The following is a 16,421-nucleotide window of genomic DNA, read 5'->3' on the forward strand; positions in this document are numbered from 1 at the left end:
AATTAAGGAAAACACTACTAGTATGAGTCAGACATTCTGAAAGTAAATCTTAACAGTCATGAGACTCTAGAATCCAGCACCATAGATCGGAAAGCACAGATAGTCATTAGGGAATTTAGAAACACAGAGTTGGACAGCACCTCAAATGTCAAAAAAAATCCAACCCCCTTGCCAAGGTAGGAAATCTGCAGCTAGACTGCAGCCTGATAAAGGGCCATCCAGCCAATGCTTAGAAACCTCTAATGAAGGATCTTCTTTGATCCTGCTCACCTCATGGCTGTTGTCTAATGGATAATCAACTTTCCCTATGGTATTTATAACAGTTCTATTCCATGATTATTTATTTAGTGTATTAAATTTATTAGTCAACATATAGCTTAGAACTAGAGCCGCCTCCCTCCACCTGGTGGGCACTCAGAACAGGGCCTCTGATGGTGACCTCAGGATACAGATAGGCACACATGAGAAAAGGCAATCCTAGGACACATGGAAAAGTGCCCAGGATTGTTGGATCACAGGTGTTCTACTGAGAAAGCATGCAGGAAGAACTCAGAACTAGCCAGGACCAAACTACATATCTCCTGTGGACACCCATTAGTTAACATAAAAACATAAGAAGAGCCATGGTAGATCAGACTGAAGGTCCATCTAGTCCAGAATTCTGTTCCCACAGTGGCCAACCAGCTGTTGCCCAGGAACCCACAAGTAGGGCACAAGTGAAACAGCACCTTCCCACCAATGTTCCTCAGCAACTGGTGTACACAGGCTTACTGCCTCTGCTACTGGAAGCAGCATATAGCCATCATAACTAGTAGCCATTGATAACCTTCTCCTCCAGGAATTTATCTAGCCTCCTTTTAAAGCCATCTAAACTGGTGGCCATCACTACATCTTCTGGTAGCGAATTCCATAGTTTTACTATGTGCTGTGTAAAGAAGTACTTCCTTTTATCTGTCCTGAATCTCCCACCAATCAGTTTCATGGGATGACCCCGGGTTCTAGTATTTTGAGAGAGGGAGAAACATGTCCCCCTATCCACAGTGGTCATTCCACTCCAAGTATCTATTTGTGTTTTGGTTCCCGGATCTGACTATAGATGCAGAGGTTTGAGCCACTGCCTTTCTCAGGTGACCAGTGAATGAGAAGAGGAGAAGATTTCAGCAATGGCAAAAGTAGGATGGGGTGTGTTCCCTAACATAACCACTTTCCTTGACTTGGGGAAGCTTTCTGCCACCGGGGCAGGATCTATGCTACTGCTTTATGATATTATTGAAGTGCACTGACAACTGTTGGGGCCCATGACACATTTCATATACCATTTTCAAACCACTTTATATCCTGCTTGGTGTACATCTGGCCCAGGTCTAAGCATTCTGTTCTGGAGCAAACTCCATAACCTCCCCAACATAAAATTATTTATGTGCAACTGTTGCTTTAAAACATTGACCTACTTATGCAAGGACTATAAGGAGGCAGCTTTGTAGAGCAAAAGGGAAATTACAGAATAAAGCAGAAACAATCACTTAGTGCTATTGCTAACTTAAAGGCACATTTCACCTTTCTTGTACTCTCTGGAGATCTCCGTTGTGTATACTCAATATGCCCCACTGTAGAACGCCTTCCATATTCAGTCAAATTCCATCCTGTTCTCCTGAGACCTACAGTGTGGATCAAAGCAGAGAATTATTTTCCTGACATGAAAAAAAAAATCTTCAGAGGAAAGTGAGGGGTGGGAATGAAGCTGCTAAAAGCTAATGTAAGTGTTAATAATTAACAACTACTTTTCCTCAATTTTATTCAAAAATTCCATTTTCACATATTGCTTCAGGATTGGCTGTTTTGTTTTGTTTTTTCCTGGTGGCTAATACTTTCGAGATTTTCTTATCTGGTAACATCTTACAAAATTGTTTGGTCAAGCTGTTTTCAGAAACAATTATTCTGGAAAATGGTGATGGCCCTTCCTTCCTTCCACCGCCACCACACCCCAATTTGAAGGCAATTCCTTTAAAAATGAATGGGAAAGTTTTCTAAGTTGTCGTTTTTTTAATAAAGAAAAAATAAGGTTATATATTAAGAATTTAGGTAATTCCTGAGTGAATGACTACTTTGATAGGGGACTGCAAGGTAAGTGATTGACCTGGGTCTAGCTGGGATTCAATTCACTTTGAAGGAGTAATCTGTGCGTTACAAAGATGAGATAAAACTGCAAAATTCAGCCCAAATGCTGTTTGTACAGAGCAGGCTGTGACTCCCACAATGCAGCTCTTTCTTCCTTCATGAGAGGATTATCATATTAATGCGATAAACTCAGATAGCTAGGCTGTTGTCAATATTCCTAGAAACATCCGTTGTCTAAGGGTCAAACTATGAGTTACCAAACACATGAAAAGGGTCACCATATGAAAAGGAGGGCAGGGCTCCTGTATCTTTAACAGTTGTGATGAAGTGAGGATTTCACCAGGGGCTGCGTGCATACACATGACTCTGAAATTCCCTTTTCAATACCACTGTAAAAGATACAGGAGCCCTGTCCTCCTTTTCAAATGTTCACCCTACACATGAAGGCACTGCTGAGTACGATAACTCTTCTGTTAAGTCGTCCCCACTCTCCATGTAAACCTTAGCCACATTTACCCATATCATGATGTTCATAATAACCCTGTTCAGATGACATGCTAAACCACAGTGGTTAAGCATTTTGAGCTAAATGTTATGGCTTAGCATATCGTGTGAACCATGACCTCACATGTCATGTGAGCCATTCCTAACCACTGGCTACATAACCACAGTTTAAACATGCTCAACAACCATTTGCTGCAAAAGGGTTAGCAGCCTAACCATGGTTTAGTGTGTTGTCTGAACAGGCCCATCATATGTTTCCCCTGTACCCATTATTAACTGTCACTCACAGGGATGGACAAATTTGTTTATTTTTGTTTATTTCTGTTTCCCTCCATTTCTCATTATTCCAGTCTTGTTGTTTGATTTGTCCAAAACGTTTTTAAAAACATTATTTTGCTGAGTTTTAAATTCCATGTTCATAATATTATTGAGTGTATAGAAAATATTACAACTATTCAATTACCAAAACACAACCATTACTTAAGAAAGCAAACTACGGTTAACAGGAATCACAGCACGTTCAATATATCTTACATTTATCCACAGAAGTCGATCACCGAAGAAGATTTTGTTCTGTCTAAATGTATCTTTCCATAGCTGTCCACGACTTCCTGCTGGTTTTCTTTGGGAACTCTTGTTTGCTAATTAAAGCAATACATTGTCAATACATTTGCACCAAACTGTTTGGAAGTTAGCAGATTCTTGTTGTGTCTTTGTGGCCTTCTCTGTTTAAATAATTTTTCAGCCAACACAATGAGAGAGAAAAAGGTTGTATGAAAATTCATACACATTTTTGTGTGCATTTCTCCTAATATATGCATGTTTATTCACAATTCTCCTGAGCATTAACCCTTTTTGTAATCACTTTTCCTGATATTATGTATTTTAACATTATTTTCATGTATATATGCATTTTCAGTACACTTTCCCCTAATATTTTGTATGCTTTTTTTTTTTAATCTGAGAACTCTATTGCAAAAAATTGGAGAAGTGTGAATTTTGAAGGAAAACTGGGTTTTAGTTTACGGTTCACATATTGGTTTTAAAGTGCAAAATTAGGTGTATTCACACTATAATGCAAACTGAACAATTTCCTCCCCTATCCCTACTAATAGAATGGAAATGCAGAACATGGTGATATCACAACACAGGTAAGTGTGACTAAAACTTATGGGGAAAGGTGAAACATGGCATCCCTGCATCAAGTATAACATTAATTTTGTCCTGAAAGGCTATTTTTGGACATTGCACTCAGAGCAAATTAATATTGCATCCTAGAGCTCAGCACTGGCTCCAGAGTTGGATGTTGGGTTGTGGTAAAGTACCTCATCTACCACGAAATGAAGTAATGGCCACTAGCGTATATGCCTTTAAAAAAAAACAAAAGAACTGGAAAGCATCTTAGCCATTGTCTAAAAACAACAAAAATGCTCACCAGTATGGAAAACAGTGGAGGCTGGTGGATCCAATGTTAGCGGGGCAGTGGAGCCATTCTGGGTTTCAGTCAGAACCAGTCAGGACTCCAAAGGATCAATCCAAGGTGCTGAATTCTATCCCCTAAGTACACTCAAAACCTTGGAGACATCCTTTAGCATTATCACTGGTTCTGACTGAAACATGGAGCAGATTCACCACCACACTGACATAGGAACTACTAACCTCCACTCCTATGATGAAAGGTTGAAGGCAGTGTGTATGTATCGCCTAGACAAAACTGAAGGGAACATAAAAGAGGGCAAACGCTTGTTCTCTGCTGCCCCAGAGGGCAGGATTAAATGTAATGTTCTTACATTGCAGGGGAATAGAATTTGGCTGAATAACACTAGAGAAATGATTTGATGATCACAGCAGTTTAACAAGGGTGACCATATGAAAAGGAGGACCAGGCTCCTGTACCTTTAACAGTTATGTAGAAAAGAGAATTTCAGCAGGTGTCATTTGTCTATATGGGGAACCTGGTGAAATTTCCTCTTCATCACAACAGTTAAAGCTGCAGGAGTCCTGCCCTCTTTTGTATCTGGTCACACTAGCAGGGTCCTGCAGCTTTAACTGTTGTGATGAAGAGGGAATTTCACCAGGTGCTGCTGCATGCACCTGCTGAAATTCCCTTTTCTACATAACTGTTAAAGATACAAGAGCCCTGTCGTCCTTTCCATATGGTCACCCTAGTTTGATGAACAGCTCACCACCTGGACAGGTGGTGGGCTGTTCCTCATTCGAGGCCTTCAAGCAAGGGCCATGAGTTGGGGTTGCTCTCACTCTGTAGCTTCTGCATCAACCATTAGCTGGATGGTTGGCCCTGTCCAGTTCTACTCTTCTATGATAGTATGAAATATGCAGCGTTGTGGACAAAATATAAGGTAGGGCTCTTTGCAATCATGCCCAGTTTATGAATTTCCCTTGTTGACGACTCTTGGAACAGAATGCTGGACTAGACAGATTTTTGATGTGATCTTGTATAGGGATTCTTAAGTTTTTGCTGTTGGAGGAATTGCTGAGTGCCTGTGTGTGAACAGCACATAGGCTAGAAAAATGCCAAATGAAAGGTAATTATCTCATTACAGCAATAACTATAAATGTAGATGTATAGGTACAGATCAGCACCCATGCATATGCTACATTTAGGCAAGATTTTCATTAACTTCAATGGCAGCTTCCGGTTTTGCCCCACAATATAATTCTCCCAAAATAACACATTTCACCATGGAAACAATTGCTCATGGTAAAGTCAGCTCCTCTCATGATCCTGCAGGAACAATAATGGATGCCTTAGTGCAGAACTCCATGTGAGTCATTCAAACAAAGTTGTTTGCTCCCTTAAAACAGGGCCATTTCCATTAACTGCAACTGAGAGCCCTTATTATGGCAAAAGGACAGGACAAACTTACACAACAACACACATACATGCTCATGAGTTCAGAGCAACTTATTAAAAGGTAAAGTTTAGCATGTCCAATGCAAAGGAAAAAATGGTGGTTATAATAACCAGATGAGAATTAAATGGCCAAACGTTAACCTAGAACAGGGGTGGGCAATGTGTGGCCAACCAGCTGAGCATTGCCCAATTGGCAGCCCTCCAGATCTGCTGGACTACAACTCCCATCATCCCCAGCCAGAATGTCCAGGGATAATGGGAGTTGGAGTCCAAAACATTTGGAAGACTGCTCCAGATTAGGGGTGTGCACGGACCCCCTGCTCCGCTTCTCTTTCAGATCCACGATTTGCGGATCGGGCAGCTTCGCTCCGCCCCCGCTCTGCCTATGTCCGCTCCGCTCTGCCGCGGAGCTCCGGATCCTGATCGGAGCTCCGTTTCCCCCCCCCCCCCATAGGCTTGCATTAAGCTAAAAAAGTATACAACTTTTTTCTGTTAAAGTTAGAAACCTCAAGTTTGGCACCATGACACCTCATGGAGGTATACATACGCACGCCAAGACTCAAGGCAATCCCATCATCCCCTGATTTTTGGGTAATTTATGAAAATCGGGCACCCCATTCACACCTCTTTCGATAGCTCCGTCAATTTGCACGTTAGAAACCTCAAACTTGCCACCATGACAGCTTATCCAGGGATACACACACATGCCCAGACTCAAGGCAGTCCCATCATCCCCTGATTTTTGGGGAATTTATGAAAATCAGGCACCCCATTCACACCCCTTTCGATAGCTCCGTCAATGTGCATGTTAAAAACCTCAAACTCGCCACCGTGATAGCTTATCCAGGGATACACATGCACACCCAGACTCAAGGCAGTCCCATCATCCCCTGATTTTGGGGGAATTTATGAAAATCGGGCACCCCATTTGCAGACATGGACTGTTCTCTGACATTTGGACAGATAAAAAAAAGGGAAGTGGGCACACTCACAGATGCCATCTAGACCCACAATCATGCCAAGGTACAAGGCAATCCCATCATCCCCTGATTTTTGGCGGGGCTTAAACCTGCAGACAGCTCAATGGGGCCATTTCAAAGGAAATCCCAACATGCCATGAATTGGGGAGTAGAGATCAACCTAAATGAATCTTCTTCCACACTTGAAAAATGGATTTGGAACTTCCAAAACTCTAAGTGAGCACAGGAAGGACTTCTCCCCTGAGTCAAAGCCAGACACAAACCATCCCTGCGAGGCGGGCAGGGGAGGAGGGAGGGAAGGCAGGCAGGCAGCAGACATTTCTGGGGGCATAAGGAAGTGAGCCAAGGATAAGCCAGTAATGCATATAAAATGGAATAAATAAATAAATAAATAAAGGAGGGGTGGAATTAAAAGCAGCAGTGTTGCTGAATAAGCAACAAGAAGAACTTTTTTAAAATAGGCTATATTTTACCAGTAATAAGGGGGGGGTGGACGTGCCCAGATGGGGAATCATCGGCCAGTTTAACTGGTCCTGTGTAAGAACCAGTCTTTTAAGAAGCAAAGCTCTCACTTCAACTCATAATAGGTGTTGCTCCACCGGGTTACTCTCTTTGGAGGGCTCTGATGGCCCTCCAAGTACAGGAGAGAGTGAGGGCACGTCCACATGCCCTAGGGGAGCTCATCCCCTTGCACCACATCTTTTCAGTTGTTCCCCAAAGTTAGGGTGGGTAGCAGTGCTGTGTTTCTATCTCTTATTATTGGCTTAGTATATGATTTCAGGTTGTGTTTGTGCATTTGGTGGGGCTACTGTGTTAAAAAAACACTGGGAAAAGTCTGTTCAGACTAAGAAAGAGAAGTTCCCAGAATCCCAAGTTACCCATTTTGCCTATCCCCTCCTCCAACTTTGGGATCACGTGATCATGACCGGGAGTTGACTCTGCCCCTCAGCCCTTCAAAAAGGTAATCTTTTTCCCGCCTTTACCCTACTTTTTAAAAAATTCTAGCAAGCGAACCGCACCACGCAGAGAGCTGAGAGTAGGCTCAAAATGACCCCCAGCCATGACTCTCTAAGCACAAGAAGTTTCAGAAAGATAGCTTCAAAAACAACACAGTTATCCCCTTTTCTTTTCCGCAATGCAATCCTATGGGCGAAATGTTTCAAAATGGCGATCGGATCGGTCCGCGGAAAGAGAAGCACTCCGAAAATGGGCGCTTCTCTTCACCTTGTTTCTAGGGGTCCCCGGTCCGCTTCTACTCTGCCTCTGGGCAAGGGTTAGGGTCCTAATCGGAGCGGAGCACATCCCTACTCCAGATGTTTTGACCTACAACTCCCATGTTCACAATTGGGCTGAAGTAGAAGACAGCTGGACAAATGTACACCTATTTTCAGGGGAACTTCAACAAGTCCTTTTTAGACTTGCCGTCAACATTTACCAAAGATTGAATTCCAGAGGGGGGGAAATGGAAGTTCTGCTTAGGGAAATGCCAACTAGCATTGTGAAGGAGGGCCTTGGTTTGCTTTTCCTCTTTTCCCCACCACCAATTGCCTAGGACAGGGGCAGGGAATCACTTTCAGTCCGAGGGCCAAATTCAATTCTGGAGAAACTCAAGGATCGCATTCCAGTGGTGGGAGTGGCCAAAGGCAAAAGGGGAGGGGCCAAACTACCAATGATATCAGTATATTTTAGCTTAAGGCTCTTACTGCCAATAACTAGGCCTTAGGTGAGGCACTTCATCCTTTTAGAATGGGGGAAGTGCACAAAAGCCAGGAAATCACCAAATGATTGGTGGTTGAGGGAAAGGGGGTGGGGGCAGGGGAAGGAGGCAGGGGCATCTCCGCAAACCCGGAGGTCCAGACTGAGACCCAGTAAGGGCAGATTTGACCTCCAAACCTGAAGTTCCCCATCCCTTGCCTAGGAGATATCTTCCAATCAGCTGTTTATAGTAAATACTTATAAAAATTTTCTTCAAACTAGGGTCCATACTCCACTATTCCATACCCCACTATTTTTCCAGTAACCACCACCATCCCTTCTTCTCGGATGTTCTAGACACTTGTTACTCTTCAGGTATGTGGTCTTGGTTAACTTTCCTAGTATGTGATCTTCTTCAACATCCTTGTATGAGTACAGAGAACTAAACAGAAATTTGTCTCTTATTTTATGCAGATATAAATTCTGCAGTAGAAAGGGCAGATAAGGGCTGCATGACCAAAAGTTTAGGATTATGCTCCTTGGCTGTTGTTGCAAACGAATTTGGTTGCAAAACAATTATATTTCTATTGTTGTGGCAGTCAATTAGTATGCAGGTTCAGGAAATAAATGAATTTTAAAATGTTGAAGTTGAAATAAATTAGTGAACAATCCTGTACATGTTTAGTGGGGGGAAACAGTCCTACAGCTGCCAGCATGCCCCAGCCAGCTATGGGTGTTGTACGAATTTTTTCTGTCTAAACATGCATAGGATTGCGCCTTTAAGGCTACAATCTTATACCCACTTACCTGGCAGGAAGTCCCGTTGAGCACACTAGGACTTTTCTTCTGTGTAGATATGTATAAGATTGTATTGTATATCTTTTTTTTTTCCTAGGTTATTTTCTGCATCAGCCTTCCCTAACCTGGTGCCCTCTAGACGTTCTGGACTACAACTCCCAGTGTTCCTCAGCCAACATGGCTGGCTGGGGAACACTGGGAGTTGTAGTCCAGAACTTCTGGCGGGCACCAGGTTGAGGTAGGCTGTTCTAGACGTTCTGGCTGTATGGACTGAATGATGAGTTGTCTTATTTTTCTTTGCAGTTGAATCTTATCTATGTCCAAGACACAATACCGCCCTTCCGCTGAAATCCCTTTCCCACACGCTCACTGAATGGCACCAATGCAGCAATCAATACAATTGATATGTCATTTTTATTTTACAAATCCATTTTCTTTGAGGACTGTCCTACCTATAGAAGGGACCCATAGCTTTTTCAGTGTTAATCCCCCTGTTGTATGATAGGAAATAATAAAGATGAGGCTACTTCTGAGCACGTACGGAATTCAATTTCCTTACACTTACTAACCTTAAAGGGGGGGGGGATCTGGGATTATGGGTTTTGCATGTTTTCCAGACAGACCTGAGCCCAACCCGTCTTTTAACCATTATCAGTGATCTAGAAATCCCCCTCATGTTCTCACCAATATTTTATACCCGCAAAATCCACCAATCAGAGTCTGGTACAAAGACATACAATTAGAATGAAAGAACTCTGAGCTCAGAGTTTTATTTTAAGTAAAGAGCCAAGTTTTCAGCATTATATTTTAACATAATTTGGGGTGGGTGAGTATTCTCTTGTTGTTTTTGCTAAACATCTTGGGAGCCAGAAATCCTTTTGCTAATCTGCTTCGGATCACCCAGAGATATACCAGGAGATCCCGACCTCCTACCTTCTTCTGCCCAGGTCAGGTGTACCTGTGTGGATGACCTGCCTGCCAGTACTTCAAGAGGAGCATCGACATCAGGGATGGGCAATTTGTAGCCCTCCAGATGTTTTGGCCTACAACTCCCATCAGCCCCAGCCACCACAGACAATGGTAAGAGATGATGGGAGTGGTAGGCCGAAACATTGGGTAGCCACAAGCTGCCCACCCCTCCGCCACGAGGCGTGCACCAAAACGCCCGAGGCATGCGCCCAAAGAAAAACGAACACCGTAACGTGTGAATCGGTCTCCTGTCACTCGCTCATCCTCTCTGACGATCTACGTGTTAGCGCCACCCCGCCCCTTCTAAATCTTCACCAATACCGCGCTGAGGATAGGGCGTGAAGGAGTTAAGGCGGCTGCCTCTCTCTCTCTCTCTCTCTCTCTCTCTCGATGCATCCTCCTCCTCCTCCTCCAGCTTCATCATGTAGGCAAACGGGCCCCCTTCCCCCTTTTTTTTTCCTGCATGGAGCAGGTTCCTTGACGTCAGATCTATGAATATTGCACGAAGAAGCCGGCTTGCGAGAGCGACGGCTGCTGCTCGGTGCAGGCAAGGGCTCTATGCCGGAGGCGATCGCGGCGGCGGCGGCGGCGGCGGCCAAGAGGAGGCATTGATCGCCGCCGCTTTGGAGCAGGAGCAGAGCCGGCGGCTGCTGGCCGAGAGCGGCAGAGGAGGCCGGCCGTGCGGCGGGCAGCAGCAGCAGCCGGGCTTCCTGCTGCTGCTGCCGCCGCCGCCGCCGGCTCGCGAGGAGGAAGTCCTGGGCTGCGCGCTCCTTCCCCACCGAGAGGGGGCCCCGGGGGGATGTGACATCACCGCCAGGCACTGGGGCAGCCTGAGAGGAGGGAGGCTGCCCGGGTGCGCCCCTGCCGCGGCCAACTCGCTGCTTCCCGCGCCGCCGCCGCCGCCGCCTGCCCACCTCATGCCAGCCGCCGCCGCCGCCGGCGCCAGCATGTCCGCGAAAGAGAGACCCAAGAGCAAAGTGACCACCAAGGAAAGCGTCACTCTCCTGCCTTGCTTTTATTTTGTCGAGGTGAGTCCGGGCAGGTGGAGCGGCAGCCCAATGCAGCCCCTTGGAGGCGGGGAGGGCTGGAGGGAGGGTCACGTCCGGGGCGAACTCTCTGCCCCCACCCGCCGGTCCCCTGGGATCCCTGCTCGGCTTCTTTGATCGAAAGAGCCGGAGATCAGTTGTACAACACGAGTGTGTGTGTGCGTGTGTGTACGTGTTCGACTTCCATGCAAGGCTTGAGTTGGGGTGGCCGTTCAGATTTGACGTGGATGCTCTCAGGGAGATCTTGGTCAGATTGCCTGGCACTGATGCCTAGAAACTGGGTCTCATGATCTCATCTTTAATCAAGAGGGGGAGGGAATCCCCCCCACACACACACACACTTTCATTTGGTTTCTGTTGACGAACGGTTGTTTCCTGAACAAGATCAGAATGAGGTTTCGAACCTCAGCAAGCTGTACCAGTGCGAACACACCTGCCTCGATGTGTGTGTGTGGGGGGGGACTACCTTGGAAAAACAAACTGTGCGTGTGTCTGTGTGTGTAAGTGATCATTCCTTTAAAAGAAAATCGAAGGGAATTTTGCAAATGGAAGGGGCAGCTACATGAGATCATATCACGTGTGCAGGAGCATCCCAATTTTGTTTCAGAAAAAAGGGGGGTCGTGTTATGTGTGTGTGTGTGCTGGGCATGCATTTGTAGCTGAGAAAATTAAAACGATAGCACATTAAGGGGATGGGGATGGAGAACAATTTGGGTTTCTTTTTCTTCTTTTTTAAAAACAGATTATTAATCAACCAATGTTGGATTGTTGTTAGCATATGTACATATAGGGCAAGCGTCCGGTCTATGGGATGTGCTTGGATGGCTGTTGGTATTTTCATAGGTGGTCACAGCTGTGCTGTGCGCCTTCACAAAAGCAAAGATGTCAGTGTGTGTTGTTGTTGTTGTTGCTTTTCCCATTAAAGGCTAAAAATCTGTTATGGCTGCCCGGTTGGTAGTACCTGATTACAGTTCCACAAGCACACACTTTGACTGCTTCTGGCAATGCAATGTACAGGTACTTGCAACATGTTTCTTAACTGCTGAGGGGCAAAAAAAAGGATTTCAGATTCATACGTTTGTTGACAGCTCAGTAAGTGAGCAGGGCTCAGGAGGGAAGAAGTGATGGACTGATTCAACCTGTTTTGTTTTAGGGGTGATGCACAGGACAACATAAGGGAGGAAAGTTGGAGTAGTCAGCAAACAATAAGTTCATCCCATCCCATCATGACTCCCATTGATGGGTTCTGTGTTGACAAGTGAGGATGACTCTGTCCAAGGATAGCTGATAGCCATTTCACACAACCTGGCTATCACATATGATCACATGGCATATAGAGTGCTTTAAATGTCTGCCCATTTCAAGGAAGGATTGTGGTAAGGATGGTATTAAATGAGTATTTTGTTGTTTGGTAAAAAAAATTAAAAAGAGAGAGAATTTAGGGAGGAAGCATCAAAATTTTTTAAAGTTTTGCAAGAGCAGGGAGAGAGGAATGTGTGAGTTATCCCACATAAGAAAAGTTTGGATGAAAAGTGCCCATTCCTTCTCCTAACAGTGCAATCCTATATGTGTCTACTCAGAAGTAAGCCCCATTGAGTTCCATGGAAATTATTCCCAGACTTGTAAGTACAGGATTGCAGCCCAACTCTCCTGTTTAATCCTCACAAGCAAGGGAAAAAAGAGTTGAATGGTTAGTAAATGTGTCCAGTGGAGGCTGGTGGTTCTGATGTGAATCCGCTCTGTTTCAATCAGAACCAGTCAGAACTCTAAAGAAGTTATCCAAGGTACTGAACAACCCTTTCTCCAAAATAGGTTCAGCACCTTGGATAGCTCCAGAGTGGCTTCACAGCCCTACTGCCATTGTAGCCATAAACCTCCACTGAATGCAGCCAAGAAAGACAGACATTTAGGGTTCTTGCTGCATTCTGGCCTTCAAAATATGATAGTGGATGGAAGGTTTTAAGTATTTCATGATGAATCTATGTCATGGGAAGAGCAACTCTGCACATTTAGGCCACCACGCACTAGCAAAAGGCAGATGGTCCTGAGGCCATTTGAAAACCTTCAGGGGCTCCCCAGGAAGATCAAATCAAGGGATGCTTACTTTGCGAATAATCAAATAATATTGCTTCCAGTTGGCCTACCTTCAACTCAACTGGATGGTCTAGCCACTAAACCAAGGTTGCTGGCCATTGCAGTCTTGCACTTCAAACCAAAATGGCAGGGTTGGGAGATTCCAAGAGGTCCAGTGTGTTCTCTAATGTACTCAGGTATTTCATATTAGCTTTGCTTAGATGAGTGCAGTTGATGGCTGATTTTGGAATAACCATTCAAAACGCACGGCTGAGAACTGAGCAACATGATCAGAAAAATTATGGAGTACTGTTCTTGCCAGGCAGTACATCTTGAGGGCAGAACTAGGTGATAGGATGGACGTGTTGGAAAGGCATTATACCTGATCACATTGTACTTCAAGTTTCTGGGGGTCCACAAATGGCAACAGGGAAACTCTGAGGGTAGTGATGTCATATAATGCTTTTTGTTTCTCTAGACATTACAGGAGAGTATAGAGGAGGAGATGTGGCCTTGCTCTTTCAATATTATTTTATTGGAGTGTATGTGGAGGCCTCCATCGCTCCAGTAGAACTGACATGGAATCACTTTAAGGCGGCTTTTGACAACCATGACTTCATTTATCGCCTAAGGAATAGCTTACAGAATTGTATACAAGAGGGAAACCAAACATTAAGACTTTGCTGCACTGCACAATGAAGGAAATAAAGCACACCACTGGCTGTTATTTCACGAAAGCCAGCAGGAGCAAGCAGCCAGCCAGTGGGGGTTGGAGAGTGGGTGGCAAAGAAGAAAATGTAAATGTGTGTGTGGTTTAGGTGGCCGCAGGGTAGGAGGCCAAACAGTGAACAAGACCGAAGAGAAGTCAATCTCAATAAATGTATGTTTTATTTATTTATTGCTAACTTTTATGTACCACCTTCTTTGCTAAACAAAAGTGTATCGCTAATGGACTTGTATGCAGAGAAAAGAACACATTCTTCAGGTGGGGCATTTCGGAAGGGCACTGTTCTTGAGCTATTTTGGAAAGTGAAGTGTTCCCTTTGCCAGGGATTCTCCGAGCTGAATTTTCATAGTCTGGATAACTCTGGGCACTTATTGCTTCTGGCAGGGCTGGCTCCAGGGTTTTGAAGGCCGTTGGGCAAGACACCTTCAATGTGTCCCCTCCCTCAGAGGGTCTGCCTTATCACTGAAATAGCCACCACTTGCTATTGCTCCTCATTCTCTTTGTCACCATTGCTACCACTTGCCTTGTTGCCAGGCAGAGAGTCTGTGCACAGAGAGGCAGTGGCATCGATTGTGCCTCATTCTTAACCACCACCATTTTCTAGGCCAGAGTGAGAAGCAGATAAAAAGATAAGAGTATAAGAAGGGTCGTGCTGGATCAGACCAAGGGTCCATCTAATCCAGCAATATGCTCACACTGTAGCTAACCGGCTGTCAACCAGGGATCCACAATCAGGACATGGTGCAACAGCACCTTCCCACCCATGTTCCCCAGAAACTGGTGTATATAGGCTTACTGCCTCTGATACTGGAGGTAACACGTAGTCATCAGGACTAGTAGCTATTTATCTAACTCCCTTTTAAAGCCATCCAAATTGGTGGCCATTACTACAGCTTGTGGCAATGAATTCCATAGTTTAACTATGTGCTGTGGGAAGAAGATGAAGAAGCAGTTTGCAATGGTGAAGAGGAGGAACAGTTCCAGGGTGGTTTTGTCTTTGGCCGCCTGCTGGGGTATAGGCCCTTGGCAAGTGGCCAGCCATACCTGTTCTCAACAGCGGTCCTGACTCTAGGGTGAGAAAGACTGATCAATCAGAGTTTCTCACTCTCATTCTTCTACATGCATAAGCATCCCTCACAATAGCACCAAGTGTGAGGCTACCAGAGGGCATGGCTGGAACTAGGATGGGGACAACATGTTCTTGTTCCTGCTTGTGAAGAAGCCAGCTTAGAGCCAGACAACTTTTACTCTGGGACTTAATTCCGTTGCTGCCACATACCCACCCTCCAACACACAAACATGCATACCTGTTTCTTTACATTCTGGCAGGACTCGCCCAGGACAATTTGCATCCACACATACCCCAAAATCAAGGTCCATAGTATCTTAGGGCAATCAATTTATTTTGGCTCCTGAAGCAGAAAATCTCACAAGCACCTCCTTCCTAGCAGTAAAAACATAATAATTGTAAATTAAATAACTAACCGTTTGCTGTCCTTTTATGTCACCCCCAAATCTGCTGCCTGAGGTGACTCAATCTGCCTAATGGTAGGGCTGGCCCTGCATTCTGATGGGTGGGTTTTCCCATGGACCTATAGACAGAAAGGAGTTAGCAGATCAGAGTACATGCAGACCTTATTTAAACCAGGCGACTTTCAAAACTCCTGCCTAAATATTATATCAAACATAACATGTTTGAACATCAGGTAAGGCTTTGTAGATTTGTCAGGGCAAACAAAGAACTCATAGACTAAAGTAAGATTAATTTAGGAAAACATAACATCGTTGCAAGCATAGAAAAGGGAAGAGAATGACATTCTGCCTATGCAGTTGGAATATTTTTGAACAGAGGAGCCTTCAGTGATGTGAGCCCATGAAGTGGCACTTCCTTCCCAGGCACATGCTGACCATCTCAGGAAGAGCAAGGCCTAAGTCCAGTATGGTAAACAGGTTTCCTAGCTTAAAGGTTACAGAACCATAAAGCATTCTTAGAAAGCAAAATTGAGTCTGTCCTCTGCCTTGCCAAGAATGGGTCACAAGCAGACAAGGACTTTTGTCAGAACTATCTGGGGATTTAGAAGAAAAAGAGTGCAGCAGGGTGAAGAAGCTAAGAGCTCTGATGGTGAAGCTGGTCATAGGCAGGGAAGGGTTAAAACCAGGACATCTAAAGCATCTGAAAAACCATCTTCTCTTATAAGTGTCATCCTGGTCTCTTCATTTCAATAGGGAGGTCCTGCTGACCATATTGTGGCCTACTGAGGTTCATTTGGCCATGACTCAGAGGAGGGTCTTCACAATTGTAGTGCCCACCATGTGTAATGATCTCCCCATTGAGGTCAGGCAGGCTCCTAGTGTGGAGTGTTTCCATTGACAACTGAAGATATGCTTGTTTACCCTTGACTGTTAGCATTTCCAGCTACCTCTGGCTATTTCAATGAGATTGTATTGGTTTTACCAATGTTTATTGTTTTAATTATTGGTTTTATCATGATTTTATCTTGTAAACCACTTTGGGATTTATTGATTTTTAAAATGAAAAACAGCATAGAAATTCTTTGAAATTAAATAAATAAATGAACATGAGTTTGGCGTATACACAGCTCAAAATGTCAGGAGTCCATCAATAATAATAATAA

At 44.5% G+C, this 16,421-nt stretch overlaps 2 protein-coding genes across 2 annotated transcripts in view; one reads left to right on the forward strand and one right to left on the reverse strand.

Annotated features, from left to right (window-relative positions):
* The window catches only part of LOC134403086 (very-long-chain 3-oxoacyl-CoA reductase-like), an 80,950-nt gene extending 70,092 nt beyond the window's left edge, over nucleotides 1-10,858 (reverse strand). The window contains exons 1-2 of the mRNA XM_063133211.1: nucleotides 10,751-10,858; nucleotides 8,479-8,595 (exon numbers count right to left, since the gene is read on the reverse strand). Coding sequence (XP_062989281.1) covers nucleotides 8,479-8,595; nucleotides 10,751-10,858 — 225 coding nt within the window. The remainder of the gene's footprint in view (nucleotides 1-8,478; nucleotides 8,596-10,750) is intronic.
* Nucleotides 10,857-16,421, forward strand: part of PLPPR4 (phospholipid phosphatase related 4) — a 53,400-nt gene continuing 47,835 nt past the window's right edge. Inside the window, exon 1 of the mRNA XM_063136222.1 lies at nucleotides 10,857-10,967. Within this exon, the coding sequence (XP_062992292.1) occupies nucleotides 10,857-10,967 (111 nt within the window). The remainder of the gene's footprint in view (nucleotides 10,968-16,421) is intronic.

The sequence above is a fragment of the Elgaria multicarinata genome, chromosome 1 (genome assembly GCF_023053635.1).
Source record: "Elgaria multicarinata webbii isolate HBS135686 ecotype San Diego chromosome 1, rElgMul1.1.pri, whole genome shotgun sequence".
Taxonomy (NCBI): Eukaryota; Metazoa; Chordata; class Lepidosauria; order Squamata; family Anguidae; genus Elgaria; species Elgaria multicarinata.